General features: G+C 36.8%; 1 protein-coding gene across 1 annotated transcript; it reads left to right on the forward strand.

Annotated features, from left to right (window-relative positions):
• The first annotated feature begins 751 nt into the window (after window positions 1-751).
• aqp3b (aquaporin 3b) lies at window positions 752-6,407 on the forward strand. The gene is made up of 6 exons (XM_081390796.1): window positions 752-911; window positions 3,504-3,630; window positions 4,296-4,433; window positions 4,557-4,675; window positions 4,940-5,157; window positions 5,251-6,407. The coding sequence occupies exons 1-6, from the start codon at window positions 804-806 to the stop codon at window positions 5,438-5,440; spliced, it is 900 nt and encodes a 299-aa protein (XP_081246922.1). The 5' UTR covers window positions 752-803; the 3' UTR covers window positions 5,441-6,407.
• The last annotated feature ends 11,005 nt before the right edge of the window (window positions 6,408-17,412 follow it).

Raw genomic sequence — 17,412 nt, forward strand, 5'->3', positions numbered from 1 at the left:
AAATAGTGGGTTAAATACCATAGGGAAGGAAAATAAGAGCTTGTGTTTTGGGAAACATCCACAATGTTATAATGCTGGATTCAGTATGAGCTGCATAAGACTGGTGCTACAAGTCATTGTGTTTCTGGGAGAATAAAAACATAGTCTATTTAACTTTATTATGAAAATAGAATTTCAGACACTCCAGACGTGTGACCATCATGTGGCACAAATACTTTCCAGAATAAAAAACATCTGCCCTGTGTTTCGAACACTTGCCAAACTACACCGCTGGTTAAATGCCCATACATTTCCACAAACCTAAAATATTCATTTAAAAAAATGTAAGGTTACCATATCTTATCATGGTTCCAGCCATTACCTGCTATGGAGCTACAATCCATGTGGTGAAGAAAAAACATCGGTGGAAACAATATAGGTTTTTGTGCACCATAGAGGGCCATTCAGAACCAGATTTAAGAAACTTAAATTTAGACATATATATGTGACACCGATGAGCCCCCTCTATCCCAGTCCTCACACAAATTTATAACAGATTTAAAAAAAAAAAAAAAGTCTGACATGAAAAAAGTACAAGAAAATTTTGTGTAAGTGAGATGGGAAGAGGCAGGGATGGAGGGAGGGAGGGAGGCAAAAAAGTTGTAGGAATGCTGCTTTTGTTTTTTTATTGACTGAGGGCGGGACCTTCAGAAGCAAATATAGGGCCCGCACTCAGTAGGAAAAGTTGTACAGGACCACTTACCCAGAGCCCTTCATCCTCATCATTAAACCCCATCATCATCTTTAAATTATCCTAAGGCATTATGGGAAGACAGAAGGTGCTTCTGGAAAAGATGTCTCGGACCTTGCAGGTGCGGAACATGCTGATGCGACAGGCCCTGGCAGAATGTCTTGGCACCCTCATTCTAGTGGTGAGACACTTTTGTTTTTTGTCATTGATGAGTTAGTCATGAGACATATCGATTTCAGCTATGATGAAAAAACCTTGTGTCTGTTTTGGATCCTTATTGTAAAGCAGTTTATTAATTTTGAGAAGAACGATTGTAAACGTTTAAAAAGCGTTACCATCAAGAATTGTGGCTATATATGATTTTCAGGTGTTGAGGTTTGGACACATTTATGTGTTTATACTCTATAGAAGCACATTTTCTATAGTTTTCTGTTTTTTTTATTGTACTTCAGAATATATTAAATGTGTATCATGTATTTAAAAAGCACTAATGGATGATAAATCAATCACTAATGATTCAAAGATTGATTTATTGTGTATCTTTGATGAGAGTGTGGAAGGGATACATGCATGTAAGACATCAAAAATAATCTATATGCTTTCATCTGCTGAAAAGCCTGAAATTTCAATTTAGCTACGTGAAAGGAGTTTTACTTCTTTATCACTTGCCAGCTAAGTTCCTCATTTTGCAAATGTTTTGCAGAGAGATGTTTTATGTTCTCTTTTGCCCACCCTTTTATAATAATATAATAATAAGTATTTGTTATACTTTATACTTATATGTACTTATACTTTATCCTACTTTTTATACTCTTAATGTTTTTTTGTTTTGTTTTTTCTCTCTGCTTTGGACAATAATGGTTATTAAACCATGGAATTAATGAATGTTCAAAGCTAAAATAAGTTTTAAAGTTGTAAAATTTTGTAGCAAAATGTCTCTATTGCAGAACTGACTGTGAGATGACATATGGGAGTTGAATTCCAAGTCCTGCTGATAGCCAATTAGCTGCTTTACACAAGTTTCAGACACTTTACAGTGGGCCATTTCATGTCCTAGGCCCAGTTGTTGAGTTCATGTAACTATGATGCAGAATCGGATTTCACCAAGTGCAACATGTTCCTGGATCAACATCCATATCCATACCCCTAACCTACCCTCCCTAAAATCAAAGGGAAATTAATTAAATGAAGCACCTAACCCTGCTTTTAAGCCTAAACTTGACATAAAGTGTCAACTTGCCCCTCAGATCTGATTGGTTGGTTGGAATGTTGTTCCAAGGTCAACAAATATGTGGAAAAAAAGTTATTCTGGAACAATATTTCCAGCTGTGGTGTGCAGATCAGTATATTTCCATTAAATTCCCAGCACTCCACCTCTGGCGCGCTTTAAAGATTCAGATTGAATGCTAGAATAAAATCATCAGACAGGAATGTTGTTCCAGCATCAACAAAATATGTTGACCCATGAGCGCCTCTAACTCAGCAAAATCAGGATGTGCTAACTAAGATACTTTATCACTGAAATTGCTTAAACTCAAGCAAACAGGCTCTGGAAAATAAGAAGCTGTAAAAAATGATCAGTTGACTTAACTTAAAAAAGCGAGGAAAAATGTTGCCTTAAAATTTAAGTAAATAAACTTGTCAAGATCACATAACTTAATTTTTTCAGTTACGCATGAAGTTTGTTACTTAATAATTTTAAGGCAACGGGTTTCCTCACTTTTTTTAAGTAAAGTCAACTGATCATTTTTTACAGCTTCTTATTTTTCAGAGAGAAAAATAAGCCAGGTCGGTCACAACACATTGTCAGGGCCATGACAATTAATAACATTTTACCTTAAATTCCCAGTCTAATTAAACCACTGAACACAAAACAAAACAAAAACTAGAAAATATTGTGTTTTGTTAGAATCAGATATCTCCGATTGTAGCTGTTAATTTGTTGCTCTTCTGCTAAAGCTCAAGAGAAAAGTTGTTGCTACTGAGACTAATTTTCACCTTCAACAGAACAATATAATATTATATATTTCATATCATCACCAGGTAAAACATCTCGTATTGTTGTACTTTGTGCAACTACAATGCAATTAACAGGTAAGCAAAAGCAACAAGAGATGCACAACAGTGTCGACAATTTAGAATTCAAGACAGCCCATATCCGGAATAAATTTGACACAGCGCAGGGGGATCACAGGTTAAACCATATCTCATCATCTGTTTTCATTTGAAAACTAAGACTCCAGAGCAGCAATATCTGTAGAAAAATAGAGTTCCCCGAGCCCATCTGTTGTTTTCTGATGGTACTGTGCGGTCTGAAAACCCCCCCATTCAGAGACTGATCATGCGACTCAATAACGGCTGGCAAAAACAGACAGGCTAGAGGGCATTACACAATGGAAGAGAGGGCAAGTACACACATACTCATACACACATTATCTATCAAATCCACATGATGCACATAACGTATTGCATTCTTCCAGCAGTCCTCGAAGAAAAACAGGTATGTGAGGCCAAGGATGTCTAGCTCTGTGGAATACGTCAAACTAAAACTTGCAATCATTCAATGATGGCTCGGACCTTGCAGGTCATTTTCATTAAATTGAGGATTATTTGCTGAAATTCTATTCTAATCTATAGCTTAATTAACTTTGTTAGGTATCTAGCTTAGCTTCACCATCATGTGTTTGATGTGCAGTCACACACAAAAGACAAAAACTGAGCAAATGGTTAATTGGATTTCCATTTAACTTAATCTTAATGTCTCCATTTACAGATGTTTGGCTGCGGTGCTGTCGCCCAGTTGGTTTTAAGCGGAGGCTCTCATGGAATGTTTCTGACGGTGAATTTTGCATTTGGGTTTGCCGCTATGTTGGGAATCCTTGTTTGTGGGCAAGTCTCAGGTAACGTTGGTCATAAGCTTCTTAAAACTGTCAGATTTTTTTTTTTTTCTGGGAGAACACAGGAAATTTCAGAATTCAGATGTGACATTTCGAAGCAGTGAGTCACATACAGCTCAGAACCACATATTAAAACGTCAAAGCTTTCAGCCAAACATTCACCAGATGGATTCAAACAGGCAAAATTATATTCTTTTCTACATTTAGATCACATTTAATTTTCAGATATTATTTGGTGGAATCAAGGGTTGACTCATGGTTAAAGTTCACTCAGATGGATGAACTACCTGGAACTTCCAGTTCCATTTTTGATGAAAAACCAGAACAATATCAGACAACATCAACTGGCAGTTTTTACTTTAACATTTTAAACAGAAATGAGTGTATGGACTATGAAGTCTAAGTGAAGTCTTGAAGCAAGGAAATGGCAGACAGTTGAAAAACAAAGTTCCCAGACATAGATTAACCCTTAAACCCATGGCTAAAAAGGTTATGAAAATGTTTAAGTTGAATTTTTGAAGTTTAATCCTGGTTTAGGCTTAATAAGCATGTACCAAACCAGCCATAAAAGTGTAAAATGAGAGTCTATAGCATTGTCATTGTGTTCTGTGAAGATCTCATTTCAAATGTATCGTAAGATTGACATGTTGAAACTTTGTATTTTACAGGAGGTCACATAAACCCTACTGTGACCTTTGCCCTCTGTTTGTTGGGGAGAGAGCCCTGGAGGAAATTTCCCGTGTACTTCCTGGCCCAGACTCTGGGGGCTTTTCTTGGCTCAGGAATAATATTTGGCATGTATATTGGTGGGTTTTAGGATTGTTAAAGTATTTTGGTAGTCAATAATCCACATTTTTGTCAGTCCACATCCTTTGTCAGTCTGTTTATGAAGATGTTTCTATAATTGATGCTAACTTGATGCTTTGCAGATGCAATTTGGGACTTTGGACAAGGTTCTCTGATCGTTGTAGGGGACAATGCAACAGCTGGAATCTTTGCTACATACCCTTCTAAACACCTTACTTTGCTCAACGGCTTCTTCGATCAGGTAAGACCCAGAAATCAGCATTTGTTGAAAAAATTGTAAAGAATGTCCCAGTGTTTGTCCATACAATGAAAGTGAATGGGGTCCAATGTTGTTTTGGACCCCCTTGACTTTCATTGTATATGGACAAAAACAGTTGAAACAATCTTCAGAATATTATATTTTGTGTCACACAGAAGAAAGAAAGTCACCTTTTGGAATAACACGAGGGTGAGTAAATGTTGTCAGAATTTTCATTGAGTGAACTGTCCCTTGCTTTCAACACAGATAATTGGCACGGCAGCTCTGATTGTGTGTATCCTTGCCATTGTTGACCCTTACAATAACCCCATCCCACGAGGACTGGAGGCCTTTACTGTGGGCTTTGTGGTTCTGGTGATTGGTCAGTCCATGGGTTTTAACTCGGGTTATGCTGTAAACCCAGCAAGAGACTTGGGACCTCGGATCTTCACTGCAATTGCTGGATGGGGCTCAGAGGTGTTCTCGTAAGTCAAATATGGTTTACTATATACATTTCTTTCCATCCATTTCACTACTGAAATCATCTCTAACACTGACATATGTTTCATTCACCACAGTGCAAACTCTTACTGGTCCTTTGTGCCAATCTTTGCCCCATTCATTGGTGCCGTGTTCGGTGTGATGGTGTATCAGCTGATGGTGGGATGCCATGTGGAAGGAGAAGAAAGAGACAAAAGGGAAGCAGTGGAAAGAGAACAGACGGACAGACTCAAACTCACTGCTGTTTCTGAGAAGGAGACAGCATAAGTCTGGGGTCAAATGGAGTAGTTTTTGAGTTTAGCCTCTAAGAATAAATTCAGCTTTCATGACAATATAGCAGCAAAATTGTGTATTTTTGCACATTTTCGACTGGCAAGATCCACATGAAATCATAACTTTGGATATCTACTAGACAGACGTGCCCTTGTCATCATGATACGACTCAAGTCAAGTCACCTTCATTTATATAGCGCTTTTTATCAGTGATAATAAGAAATTAAAGTAACAGAGATAGGTTTTACAGTAGCTCTACAATAAAGTTATTGTCCAGCTAAAGTTATTTTTGATCGATTCAATTATGTTGCAAAAATCATTAGTTATTAACTTAGGGGCCGCTTACACGACACCGTTCTAAAAGAAAACCATTACCATGCTCCGGCCGCTCATCCGCACAACAACAGTACCTGGTGGCTCGAGAACGCAAACCTTGAAATATGTTCCAAGGTGCAAGCCTCGAAGAAAATATATATACTCAAACTAATCAGTCATATTTTTGTACTGCATGCACAATTAGTTGATATCCAAGCAATTTAAATGGAGAATCGTAATTTACATATCACTCTAATGATCCTGATCAGAACCTTTGTGTTTTATACATAAACTTAATTATCCTTTTCAATTTATAAAAAAAAGCCAAATTAATGAATCCAATCTGCTAACAAGTCAGTTGTTGTCACCCGTTCATTTATCTCTAATGCTTCTATCTGTATAATGAATAAGTTTCACTTGAATAATGAATGAATAATGAATATGTTTCACTTCCATTCCAAATTTATTATCAGTTAATATTAATGAGTAATTATGCAGTGAGAAATTCAGGTCTGTTTACATTGTTGGGAATGTATTTGTTTTGCAAGTATATATTTTGTTGCATTATGTGCTTGTCTCTGTTCTGGGAAAATTACAATGAGTTTACTCTGACTATATGCATATAATATTTTGTGCTCATTTATATTGTGCTCTTTAAAAATAAACTGCATTTTGGTATGGAATTAAGATTCCAGTGGATCAGTATTATTTATAAATGAGAAACATCATGTAAAGATTTTATTTTTGAAATGATCTGGCCATTTAACTTCAAGCGATGCCTTTGATGTACATTCATGTAGTTGCTCAGAATATATTAGCATCATTCAGTCCAGTAAAACATCAGGATTTCAAAAGGAGAATCAAGGTTCCTTTGCCATTGAATAACATTGCAGAATAACGCAAATATGTGATATATACAGCATATATACAGTACAAATTAATGTCTGCTGTGACATTTTGTAACAAATCGAGAAGTGTCTGTTGACAAACAGGATTAAACCTGTTCTGTTTTCTTCGTGGTCTCCAGTAAGAATTGAGTGGGGAGGTTGAAGTCAATTGTCACAAACCACTGCTTATGGCCATAAACACAAAAGAGCTGTAATTTAATTCAAAACTGGAGACATGATTTATACTTGCTTGAAATAAAATGATCACGCTGTAACCAAACAAACCAACAAACTTAAAATATGACTTACTGGCATTGCAGCGCATAAAACCTATGAAGCTTATGAAGCTCTTTCAAATAAAAAAGATTCAAGTTTTCCCTATTGGGGAAAGAAGAGAAATATATCATATCTTCATGCACAATGAATCAAATCTGTTTTTTAAGCCTGCAGAGGGGATCTGTCATATCTCTAAATTACATTTAACTGAATGAATACTAATTTGATCAAAACTTAATTTAAGCATTCAATATGAGTGATATAAGCGTTTTTGATATCTGCCGACCTCACTGGTGTACACTGTAGTGGATGTTGTGATTATTTCTGACACAAATAAAAGCTAGGCCTATACGTTCTTAGGTAGCCTATATCACGTAAAATAATGCAAATTGTAAAATCTTATATACATTGATCACAACTCACTCTCATGTAAATCTTCCAAATGGAAAGGAAAGATTGCGGTGTCTGTTTAGCTCAGTGAAGGGGAAAATAGAGAATGAAAAAAAGAGACGTGTTTATTGGCATGAGATGGACGGAGATAACCCAGACCATGAATCTTGAATCAATGAGCACTCGCAGAGTCGTTTCGTAAGTTTGTAGAAAATGAAAGCAGTCATTAAGAAGAATGTTTGTGGAATTGGGTTTGGGAGTTTGAGATGAGATTTGAGGCAAGCTAATCGAGGCTTTTGAAACCATTAAACCAATTTTCTTGTCGTCTTTGGATTTCAGCATGGTTCAGAACAGCAATAGGCTCCATCCACAAATGTACCAAATTCTTGAGGTTTATTCAGATGTTTTCAGAAGTCAGTTTTCCTCATACCACACATATACATTTGACCACACTTCTTAAATAGTAAAATGTCCACCATGTGGGAATTCAATAAACATGATTTTGTTTAGACTAGCATTTGTCACTCCCTGCTGATTTTTGTTTTTATCTATCAAAACACATGAAACCTCTCTGACTATTATCTTTCTTAAGATCGAGTGAGGTTCCCATGGCAACTGTTGTTGCTGCTGATTGCATTACTCGTCCATGTCAAGTACACTAGACAAAGAGTCAGCATCATGAAAGAAAACTGATACAAAATTGCTTGTTATGCCCTCAAGCCCGAAATGGAAAATGACTGACAGTATAAACTGAAATATCTCAAACTGTTTCTCAGATCAGCACTTAAAATGGAACAGTGCTTTTTTTACAGGGTTCTCAGAAGAGGAAGTCGTCATAGTTGAGTAAAGTTTTAGTATTACAATGTATATATTTTAGTTCCCATTTTCACCAATTGCAAAAGAAGAAAAAAATTGCAATAGGGTTTCTATAACTTTCCAAAAGAGAGAAAAAATATGGAGAGATTGATTATGTTGGGAAGATGGAAAGATGGAAAGGTACACTTACGCAACAGCATTAACCAGTTTTCTATTATTTAAATGCAAAGCTAAGAAACCACAAAGTATAGCATTAAAAATGTACATTAAGTTTGTTTTTTTAAATGAACATTTAAAACACTTTGTTGAATCTTATCTATGATGTTAATAACTGTAGAAACACATCTTTACAGTCTGGGAAAGGGTGTCCGTTGTGGAAAAAAAAGTAGTGCGGAGTCTTGTTTCTATCCATTGGTTGTTGATTGGATGGAACCAGGTCTGATTACAAGCTTGCAGTCAATTGTAAGAAAGGGGTGGTGTTTAAGCAGACTAAATGATTGGAGAAGTCCGGCATATGTCACCCGAGAAGTCTAATGATTCACTGGAAGAAATGAAAAAAGTAAGTAATTACAGCTATACAGGTCCAGGTAATTATTTGTTATATTTATGTATATAATGTTAACTATATGTGACCCTGGATAACAAAACCAGTCTTATGTCGCACGGGTATATTTGTGGCAATAGCCAACAAAACATTGTATGGGTCAAAATTATAGATTTTTCTTTTATGCCAAAAATCATTAGGATATTAAGTAAAGATCATGTTCCATGAAGATATTTTGTAAATTTCCCACCTTAAATATATAAAACATTTATTTTTGTGAATGGATGCAGCACTATCGCCAAAAGAAATGGACAAGTTTAAAGGCGATTTTCTCAATATTTCGATTTTTCTGTACCCTCAGATTCCAGATTTTCAAATAGTTGTATCTCGGCCAAATATTGTCCTATCCTAACAAACCATACATCAATGGAAAGATTATGTATTCAGCTTTCAGATGATGTATAAATCTCAATTTTAAAAAAAATACACATAAGACTGGTTTTGTGGTCCAGGGTCACATATATAAGATACCTTGCACTAAAGTCTCAAATTTAAAAATTCTATGTCGCTTCAATAATTACTACCACAGTATAGTGGTGATTTTCACCAGTATATGACACATATACAAAGTTCTGTCATGAAACATTAGGTGGCGCTAGGTCCTTAACTCAATCTGCTTGTGATCATATCATTCTCCATAGGGCACAGCTGATTGGTTCCTGCTGTATCATTAGCCAATGAGCTCACTGTTCAAGCTTCAAATGCTTAGTCAGCATTTGATGCAGCTGCAGTGTGCTTTCAGAAACCCTCCACCTTCCCCAGCTCCTCCTGTATAGATATGCTACGGGTAATTCATGAATACTCTTTTTTTGTACAGCAACAGCATGTCTTACTTGCTTACAGCAGCGTATCGCATATGTATTGGCAGTAGAAGCAATAACCAACAGCAGCAGCGTAGCAGAACTATTCCTCCAGGACCAAACTTATCAACATTGTCATATCCATTTCCATGCCAAACACTCAGAGAGTTTTTTTTTTTTTTTTGCAAAAATTACCCCATGTTGCGGATATAAGGAATGTTATGAAGGAACATTAACTGCAATTTCAGACACAATGATAGTTTGAGGTGTAAAATCCAGGAACATTCTGATCATGTTAGAAAATATCTCATGCACAGTGTTTCAGAAGTTCTTGGTTTTGACTAAGAGTTTTATGTCATCCACTTAAGCAATCAGGAAACTACTTGTGGGTGCTTAGCTCTGACGATAGATTTGGGGGGGGTGGGATTGTAACCACAAATTTAAAAATATATCTATGTACTATTTCATCCATATTGTAAATCCTTCACGACCACCATTTGTCAGAATCATTTCTATTCTTTCACCACAAACAGCTGTGTTGAAGAAAAAAATCTCTCCGAGATTTGAACTAAATGTCGGTGGTGACATAAATTGTCGCTGAGAAACTGCTTTTCGGGTCCCCACCCACTGCTCAAACTACAGAGACGCGCTTGACATTTGGAATTCCTAAATGACATGGCCTTTCAGCAATGTGGATTCCCAAACAGATCTAATGTCAGTCAAACTCCCAGCATCCTAGACCCCCAACAATGGCATTCTGAAAGGGTATGTGAGGGATGGATGTAGCTGTCAATAAGGCAGACATTAAAAAATAATTGCAAATCAATCCTTGTATGTAAACTAGTTCATGCTGAACTGTGACCTGTAAAGCAGTGACGACCTCTTGTACCACAGGGGGTACATTAGATTTTGCATGATTAAACATACACAGCAAAAATAATAACTTAATAAATAATAAGACAAAAGATTAAAAATAGATGAATTAATCGTGATCAGTTTGATGTTTTTTCAGTTCCTTTTCAAAGGTACACTATGTAACTTTTGTCCCTCTTGTCCCTCAAAACAAAACTGCATGCATTTTTGCGAAAGAACGTTGTTTTGGTTGCGTTTCGGCTCTGCATGACTGTCTGTGCGGATGAATATGGTTATCCCTCTGCTCATAAAACATTCATTAGTAGGCTTAAAGCAGCACCAGGTAACTTTTCAACCTTCATAATATATTTCCAAGACTCTTGTGATGGTACATCGACTTACAATAGGTTGAATGACAGTCTGCCATAGCCTGACGGGGTCTGTATCGTTTTTAATCGTACTTTTAAACTTCGGAGCACAAAATGAACAACAAAATTCGACTGCTTTACGGCATAGGCTACCTCACTTCCCCCAACACGTCCTCACATGCTGTTGGACTTGTAAGCATATTGCTTATGTTGTATATCACTCGGACAAGCTTTCACTCGTTGGTGTGAGCTAAAAAGCACCTGGCGTTCTTGTTGATGAATTAGTAACTTAGACATCTTCGGAGGCTAGCTGTGCTTGTTCGATGTCCGACGATTGTAACGCGTTGTGTTTATTCCCCAAACGAACTCGTGTAACTGTCTGTCACACATTCTCCCGTCCACAGCATTACTTGATAGACAAAAATAGGACAAGAATGAGCATCAAATAGAAACAACCCGCTTACGGGGTGTTCGAGGCGCACATACAATACAGACTGCCGACAGGGCGCGCATGTGCATGCGCCCTGTTATGCAGATTAACACTAGGCGATTTCCTAGGCAGATATTGACTCATATATTAAGGACTATATTAGGGGGAAGCACAGGCGAAGCACTGCTACTTGGGCGTGATATCTCTGCGCCCAAGTAGCAGTGCTTCGCCTGTGCTTCACCCTAATATAGTCCCAAGTCAATATCTGCCTAGGAAATCGCCTAGTGTTAATCTGCATCACTATTTGTACTTGTTGTGAATACGCAGGCCACAAGAAGTAATTAGGTGTTTGTTTGTTTTTTATATCACTTTTACTCAGGACATGCTAGCTGGCAACAAAGGATTCCATTCATTATGCTAAGCTAAGCTAGCGCCGACCCTGTCAAACTAAAACAATGCATGCACTGAGACAAAAATGCATTTGCCCACCTATCTAAATGTAGGAAAGAAAGTGAATAAGCCCTATTTCAAAAAACGGTGGAGTGCTCCTTTAAGAGAGTTTAGATGGAAAGTATCTCAAGCTGAATAGCTGAAGAAGTTACTGTCGCTATACCCACATGGTACTTTCTTGAAAATAAATTCCAACACATTCCTACAACAACCATAATGAAATGACCCTTCACAATAGATAATGCTTTACAATGAACTCTGTTAGAGAGCTACATATCTGTTCAATAAAATACATTACTCACCTTTAGAGTAATACAAACACTATCTTGCTTTTACAACATCTCAAATCCCTCACTTCTCGCAATTTCCAAAAAGCCAAGCCAATGTTGATTCTTGTTTTATTACGAACTCTTTTTTTTTATTGTGTGATTCCCTGAAGGTTCGATATTTAGCATGCTCCATGTCAACCTTTCTTGCCTGTTGTGACAACTAACCTAAGGATTTATTGACTCATTATTTACATTTTGTAAATTTTGAACAAAAATAGGTACATAGTGTATCTTTAAGGAAATATAATACATCGAATGGAGAAGTTTACCCAAAAACTAACACTTTATCATCATTTACTTATCATCATGTCATTACAAACCCAAATGAATCCAGTTGATATGGTTTAAATGATTTGTTCTTGATCTGGTGTACCTCACGAATGATCATGTACAGCATTAACAGACCACTGAAGTGGAACATTTTTATTGAATAATATGGTATTTTGGTCACACAAAGCTGTTGTATGAATTCTGAAGAATTTAAATGTAGCTCACAAGTCCTATATGGACTACTTCTATGGTATGTTTCATCCTTGAAAGCACCAGTCTCCATTCATTTGTCAAAACTAGACTTTTTCTAAAAATCATTTGTGCTTGAGGGCAAAAAATAACAACTTTTCAGAGGAATACATTTTAGAGACTGCAAAAAAGAGAAATTTTTTTCCTGCAAAAAAGAAAAAAATACAGCAGGAGGTTGACAGTGATTTGTAAGAGACATCTAAGTAAATTTTAATACATATGTATGCTGAGGCAAATAGGGGGTCACATGTCAGTCAACGTCAAAGACATGGTGGGCTCAAACAAAATCTAAGAACTTCGAATAAAAAAAGGCAACATCATATTCATATCACAAAACTAAACATCCCAAAACTCTTGTGATGTTTTTGTCATGAAGCCTCAAACAGGGCCATAAATCCATTTAGAAATCAGAGCTAAACACACATTTAAGAGATGTTATAAAGGAGTGAGACAAACCCATCGTCTTCTCCTTTTTTTTCCTTGAGCAAACAGTGACACTATGAGGTCAAAAGAGTGAATAACTAGAAAGAGCAAGACACATCGGTGAAAGTTTTAAAAATAATAATTTCTTAATAAAGTTTTTCATCAAAAAATAATATTGATAATTAAAGCTTGCATATAAATTGTACATATGAATAATATATTATTGCATAAATGTTTTTTGCAGAGATTTTGTTACTCTCCAAACTAATTTATATTCTGTTATTTGTTATGCCAACCTTGGTTCACACTGTTCTGTTCTAGTCATTTACCACCTGTGGTCTTCAGGCTACAACATCAGTCCAAGAGTTTTTGGATCTCATGGGGTCCCTGCTCCTCACCACAGGCCCTAACTATGGTTGATGAGTTAGTGTTTTGATGCCGAGAGACCCAAATGAATCTCTTTCTTCGCCTCTTAGGGGAATTAGAGCTAAAGGGGCTTGGCAAGCAATGGAGGCAATTATGCCCTGAGAGGATGAGAGTTCCTTTGCTTATGTGTGGGGTTTTGAAGAAGTCAGACTTTCTTCGGTTCGAATAATTCAGTAGCATCACTCTTAGTTACCCTTGGTAAATAAAAAACAAAGAAGCCCTTGAAAATAAATCTACATTGTTAATACTTTTGAGCTTTTATTTAAAAAATTCACATAAATTTCATTAAATAATAAATCACTTACTCTCTAATCAGTAACTAGATTAAAAAACTTAAAACAATAGACATTTAAGAGTCCAGTCTCTTTTTTTCTCTCTCTCTCTCTCTCTCTCTCTCTCTCTCTCTCTCTCTCTCTCTTTTTTTATTTTTTTATTTTTTTACTTCATACTGTTCTGGATATCATATAAACATAAGAAATTTGCTGCTTCTTCTTCTAATACATGATAATGCATAATGAGGGAGTGAGAGAAAAGGGAAAATACAAAAGAAGTAAAAGATAAAACACGAAATTGCTGCTGATTCATTCTGAAAACTTATTAAAACTTATCCCAAGAGTTATCCTCTATAACAGCGTTTACTCTACTTGAACCTAGCTTCATATGATGCAATTTCCACCATTGCAAAGGTATAACATGTTTAGAAAGCCAGGGTGTTCGAAAGTTAAAGTGAGAGAAACCCAAACCGTCGACAGCCCACCTTTTGTTACCCGCAATAAAGCATTGTGTTATTCCTGACAACATGCGACACAGGCACTCATCCCACAGCCTAACAATCAAACGCACAAGGATAAGGTTCTGGGTCTTCTTGCCAAAAAACTTCATGTTCTGGATCACCCCCCTCATCTCTAATCAGGAAAAGACATTCATGCGTCTCCACCGGGATATTTCGTGCCCACCAAACTGAGAAGGGTTTGTTCAGGTCAGGGAGTTTGTGTATGATTTAAATTTCTGCCTCATAAAACTTTTTCATTGTAGCTATTCATATAAGCCTGTTGTATGAATGATTATTCTTTTGATACCCTATAACTTATATGTGGCATAACATATCCTATGGATAAATAAAAGAGCCAAAACTAACCATGAAATATCAAAGGCAGCAGTGAAGTATATAAGTGAATTTTTGCAAAAGCAAATCCTATGAATAGACATATTAAAGGGGACCTATATGCAAAATTCACTTTTACATGGTGTTCAAACATAAAAGTGTGTTGGCAATGTGTACACAACCACCCAATAATGGTAAAAATCCACCCACTCCTTTTTTAATACCCTTAAATCATAAGCAGTGTCTCAGAACAAGCATTTACATATTCTATGCAATGTGACATCACATTTTCACGGGCCCCGCCCACGACTGCTGGAGGACCCTATTAGCATAGACCCCGCCCTGAGTGAGCTGTACACAGTCCACCATGTTTATCCAGCCCGTTCTCATCCCAAAGCGTCATACACTGACGCTTTTGACATTTCGTCTACATCGAACGCACATGGCACCCTTTAGCGTCAATATGAGACGCAGATAGAAATGGGCCAGAAGGCGCCTCCTAGCGGTCTAACCCTAACCCTACCCCAGACCTAAACCTACCCATAACCAAACAAAGCTCTGTGCGTGTCGTATTGAAGCTAAAGGGTGCCATGTGCGTTCGATGTAGACGAAATGTCAAAAGCGTCAGTATGACGCCCTAGGATGAGAATGCGTTGGTTTATCTCCTCAACAGAGCATTTAACAGCAGCAGTTAAGAAATATATTCTTATTAAAGCTATACTAAAGTTATTCAATCAAGTGATTTTCTGTTTTTCTTTTGTCGTTTGATTCATATTATCAGCATATATAGCAGTAGGTACTATATATTACACTGCTTTAACTTTAATACACAGATCTAAAATACACATGCAGTATCATCACACATCTAGTATGAATGTGTGTAGTATGAATGTAATTTGGAAGTACTACATTCACCATGTTGTCATTATCATGTGACCTACCAGCAAGTACATCGCTTCACTGCCATTCATAAGTCCTCTCCCGTCTCATGAGATAGTAAAGTGTCCATCATATGCACACTTCAGAATCTCGCACGAAGAAGTAGGACATCCAGGTACTTCTTGCCTACTCAGTGAATTCGGACATACTTCTTTTGTCACATACTGTTTTTCGCCTAGTAAGGAAGTATGGGATTTAGGATGCAGCAAGTATGTTTTTCCATCTACTCAAAAATGGTGATGGTATATAATAAAAAGATGGTATAATAAATTATCTGTGTGGTATTTTGAGTTGAAATGTCATATTAACATTCTGGGGACACCTTAGAGTTACATTCTCTTATAGGTCCCCTTTAACACAAATTTTGAAAGGTTCAGTCACTGGTTTTCGCTCAGTCCCTTTTTTCTTATGTTGCACTGACACCTAGTGGCAAAATACAAAACCACATGCTTTTACCAAAATTACCCCCTAGTTAAAGGTACAATATGTAAGATTTTTGTAATATTTCCAAAAATCACATGCACAGTAATGGTTATTATACAACCCCCATTTCCAGAATTTGGGACATTTTGTAAAATGCAATAAAATCAAGAATCTGTGATTTGTTCATTCTCTTGAACCTTTATTTAACTGGCAAATGTACAAAGAAAATATTTCCAATGTTTTCACTGACCAACTTAATTTTATTTTGTAAATATAAACAAGTTTTGATTTTGATGGCTGTTACACACTCCAAAAAAGTTAGGCATGTTTACCTCTGTGTCACATGACCTTTCCTTTTAATTACACTTTTTAATCATTTGGGAATACTAGGAAATAGAGGATACTAATTGTTGAGGTGTTGCAAGTGGAATATTTGCCCAATCTTGTCTGATACAAGACATCTGCTCAACAGTCTGCGGTCGTCACTGTCTGATTCTCCTTTTCATTAAATTGTCATGCATTTTCAATAAGAGACAGATATGGACTGCAGACAGGCACATCTCTTGTATTGTGCAGAGTGTCTAGAAGCCACTCAGTTTCAGCATGAGCAGAATGAGACCTGGCATTGTCTTGCTTCCTAGGAATGATGTCATCTTGATGACAGTTTATGTCTCCGTATAATCCAAATATGCCTCCATGTCAGTGGTACCTTCACACAAATGCAAGTCACCCATACCGCTTGCACTGATGCACCCCAATACCAGGACAGATTGCTTTTGCACCTGTCGCTGATGAAAATCTTCATGGTCCCTTTTGTCTTTGGGACTGAGAACTCGATGTCTGTTTTTCCCAAAAACAAGCTGAAACATGGACTCATCTTGACCACAGCACACATTTCTACTGTCTTATAGACCATCTGAGATGAGCTCGGGCCCAGAGAACTCGACAGCATCTCTGCTTAGAACTGTTATAGCTTTCTCCTTGCGTAACAGTGATTCAGGTGGCATTTCCTGATGCAGCATCAGACAAAACGTTTTTTCCAAAGTTCTCCCGAGCTCATGTGGCTTTATTTAACAGAGCAACATGATGGTTTCTCATGCAATGCCATCTGAGGGCTCAAAGGTCACGCACATTCAACAGAGGTCTCCTGCCTTGCCCTACACAGACTGAGACTTCTCTGGATTCCCTGAATCTTTTCACAATATTATGTATAGAAGATGGTGAAAGACATAAATTATTTGCAATCTTGCATTGAGACGTGATTATTGAATTGTTTGACAATTCTCTCATGATATTTGGCACAAAGTGATGAGCCATGACCCATCTTTGCTTACAAAGACTGAGAAGCTCTTTTACACTCAATCACAATACCCTATTGCCAATTCACCTGCTCATTGTGGACTGTTTCAAAAGAGTTAGATACCGTAATCTAACTTGAATAATCTTTCCACTTTTTGTTTTGCCTCTGTCCCTACTTTTTTGTAGTGTGTTGCTGCCATCAATATCAAAATTTGTTTATATTTACAAAATACAATTATGTTGTTCAGTGAAAACATTGGAAAACTTTTCTTTGTCAGTTAAAAAAGAAAGGTTCAAGAGAATTAAGAAATCCCA

Source organism: Scardinius erythrophthalmus (genome assembly GCF_964197995.2).
Source record: "Scardinius erythrophthalmus genome assembly, chromosome: 17".
Taxonomy (NCBI): Eukaryota; Metazoa; Chordata; class Actinopteri; order Cypriniformes; family Leuciscidae; genus Scardinius; species Scardinius erythrophthalmus.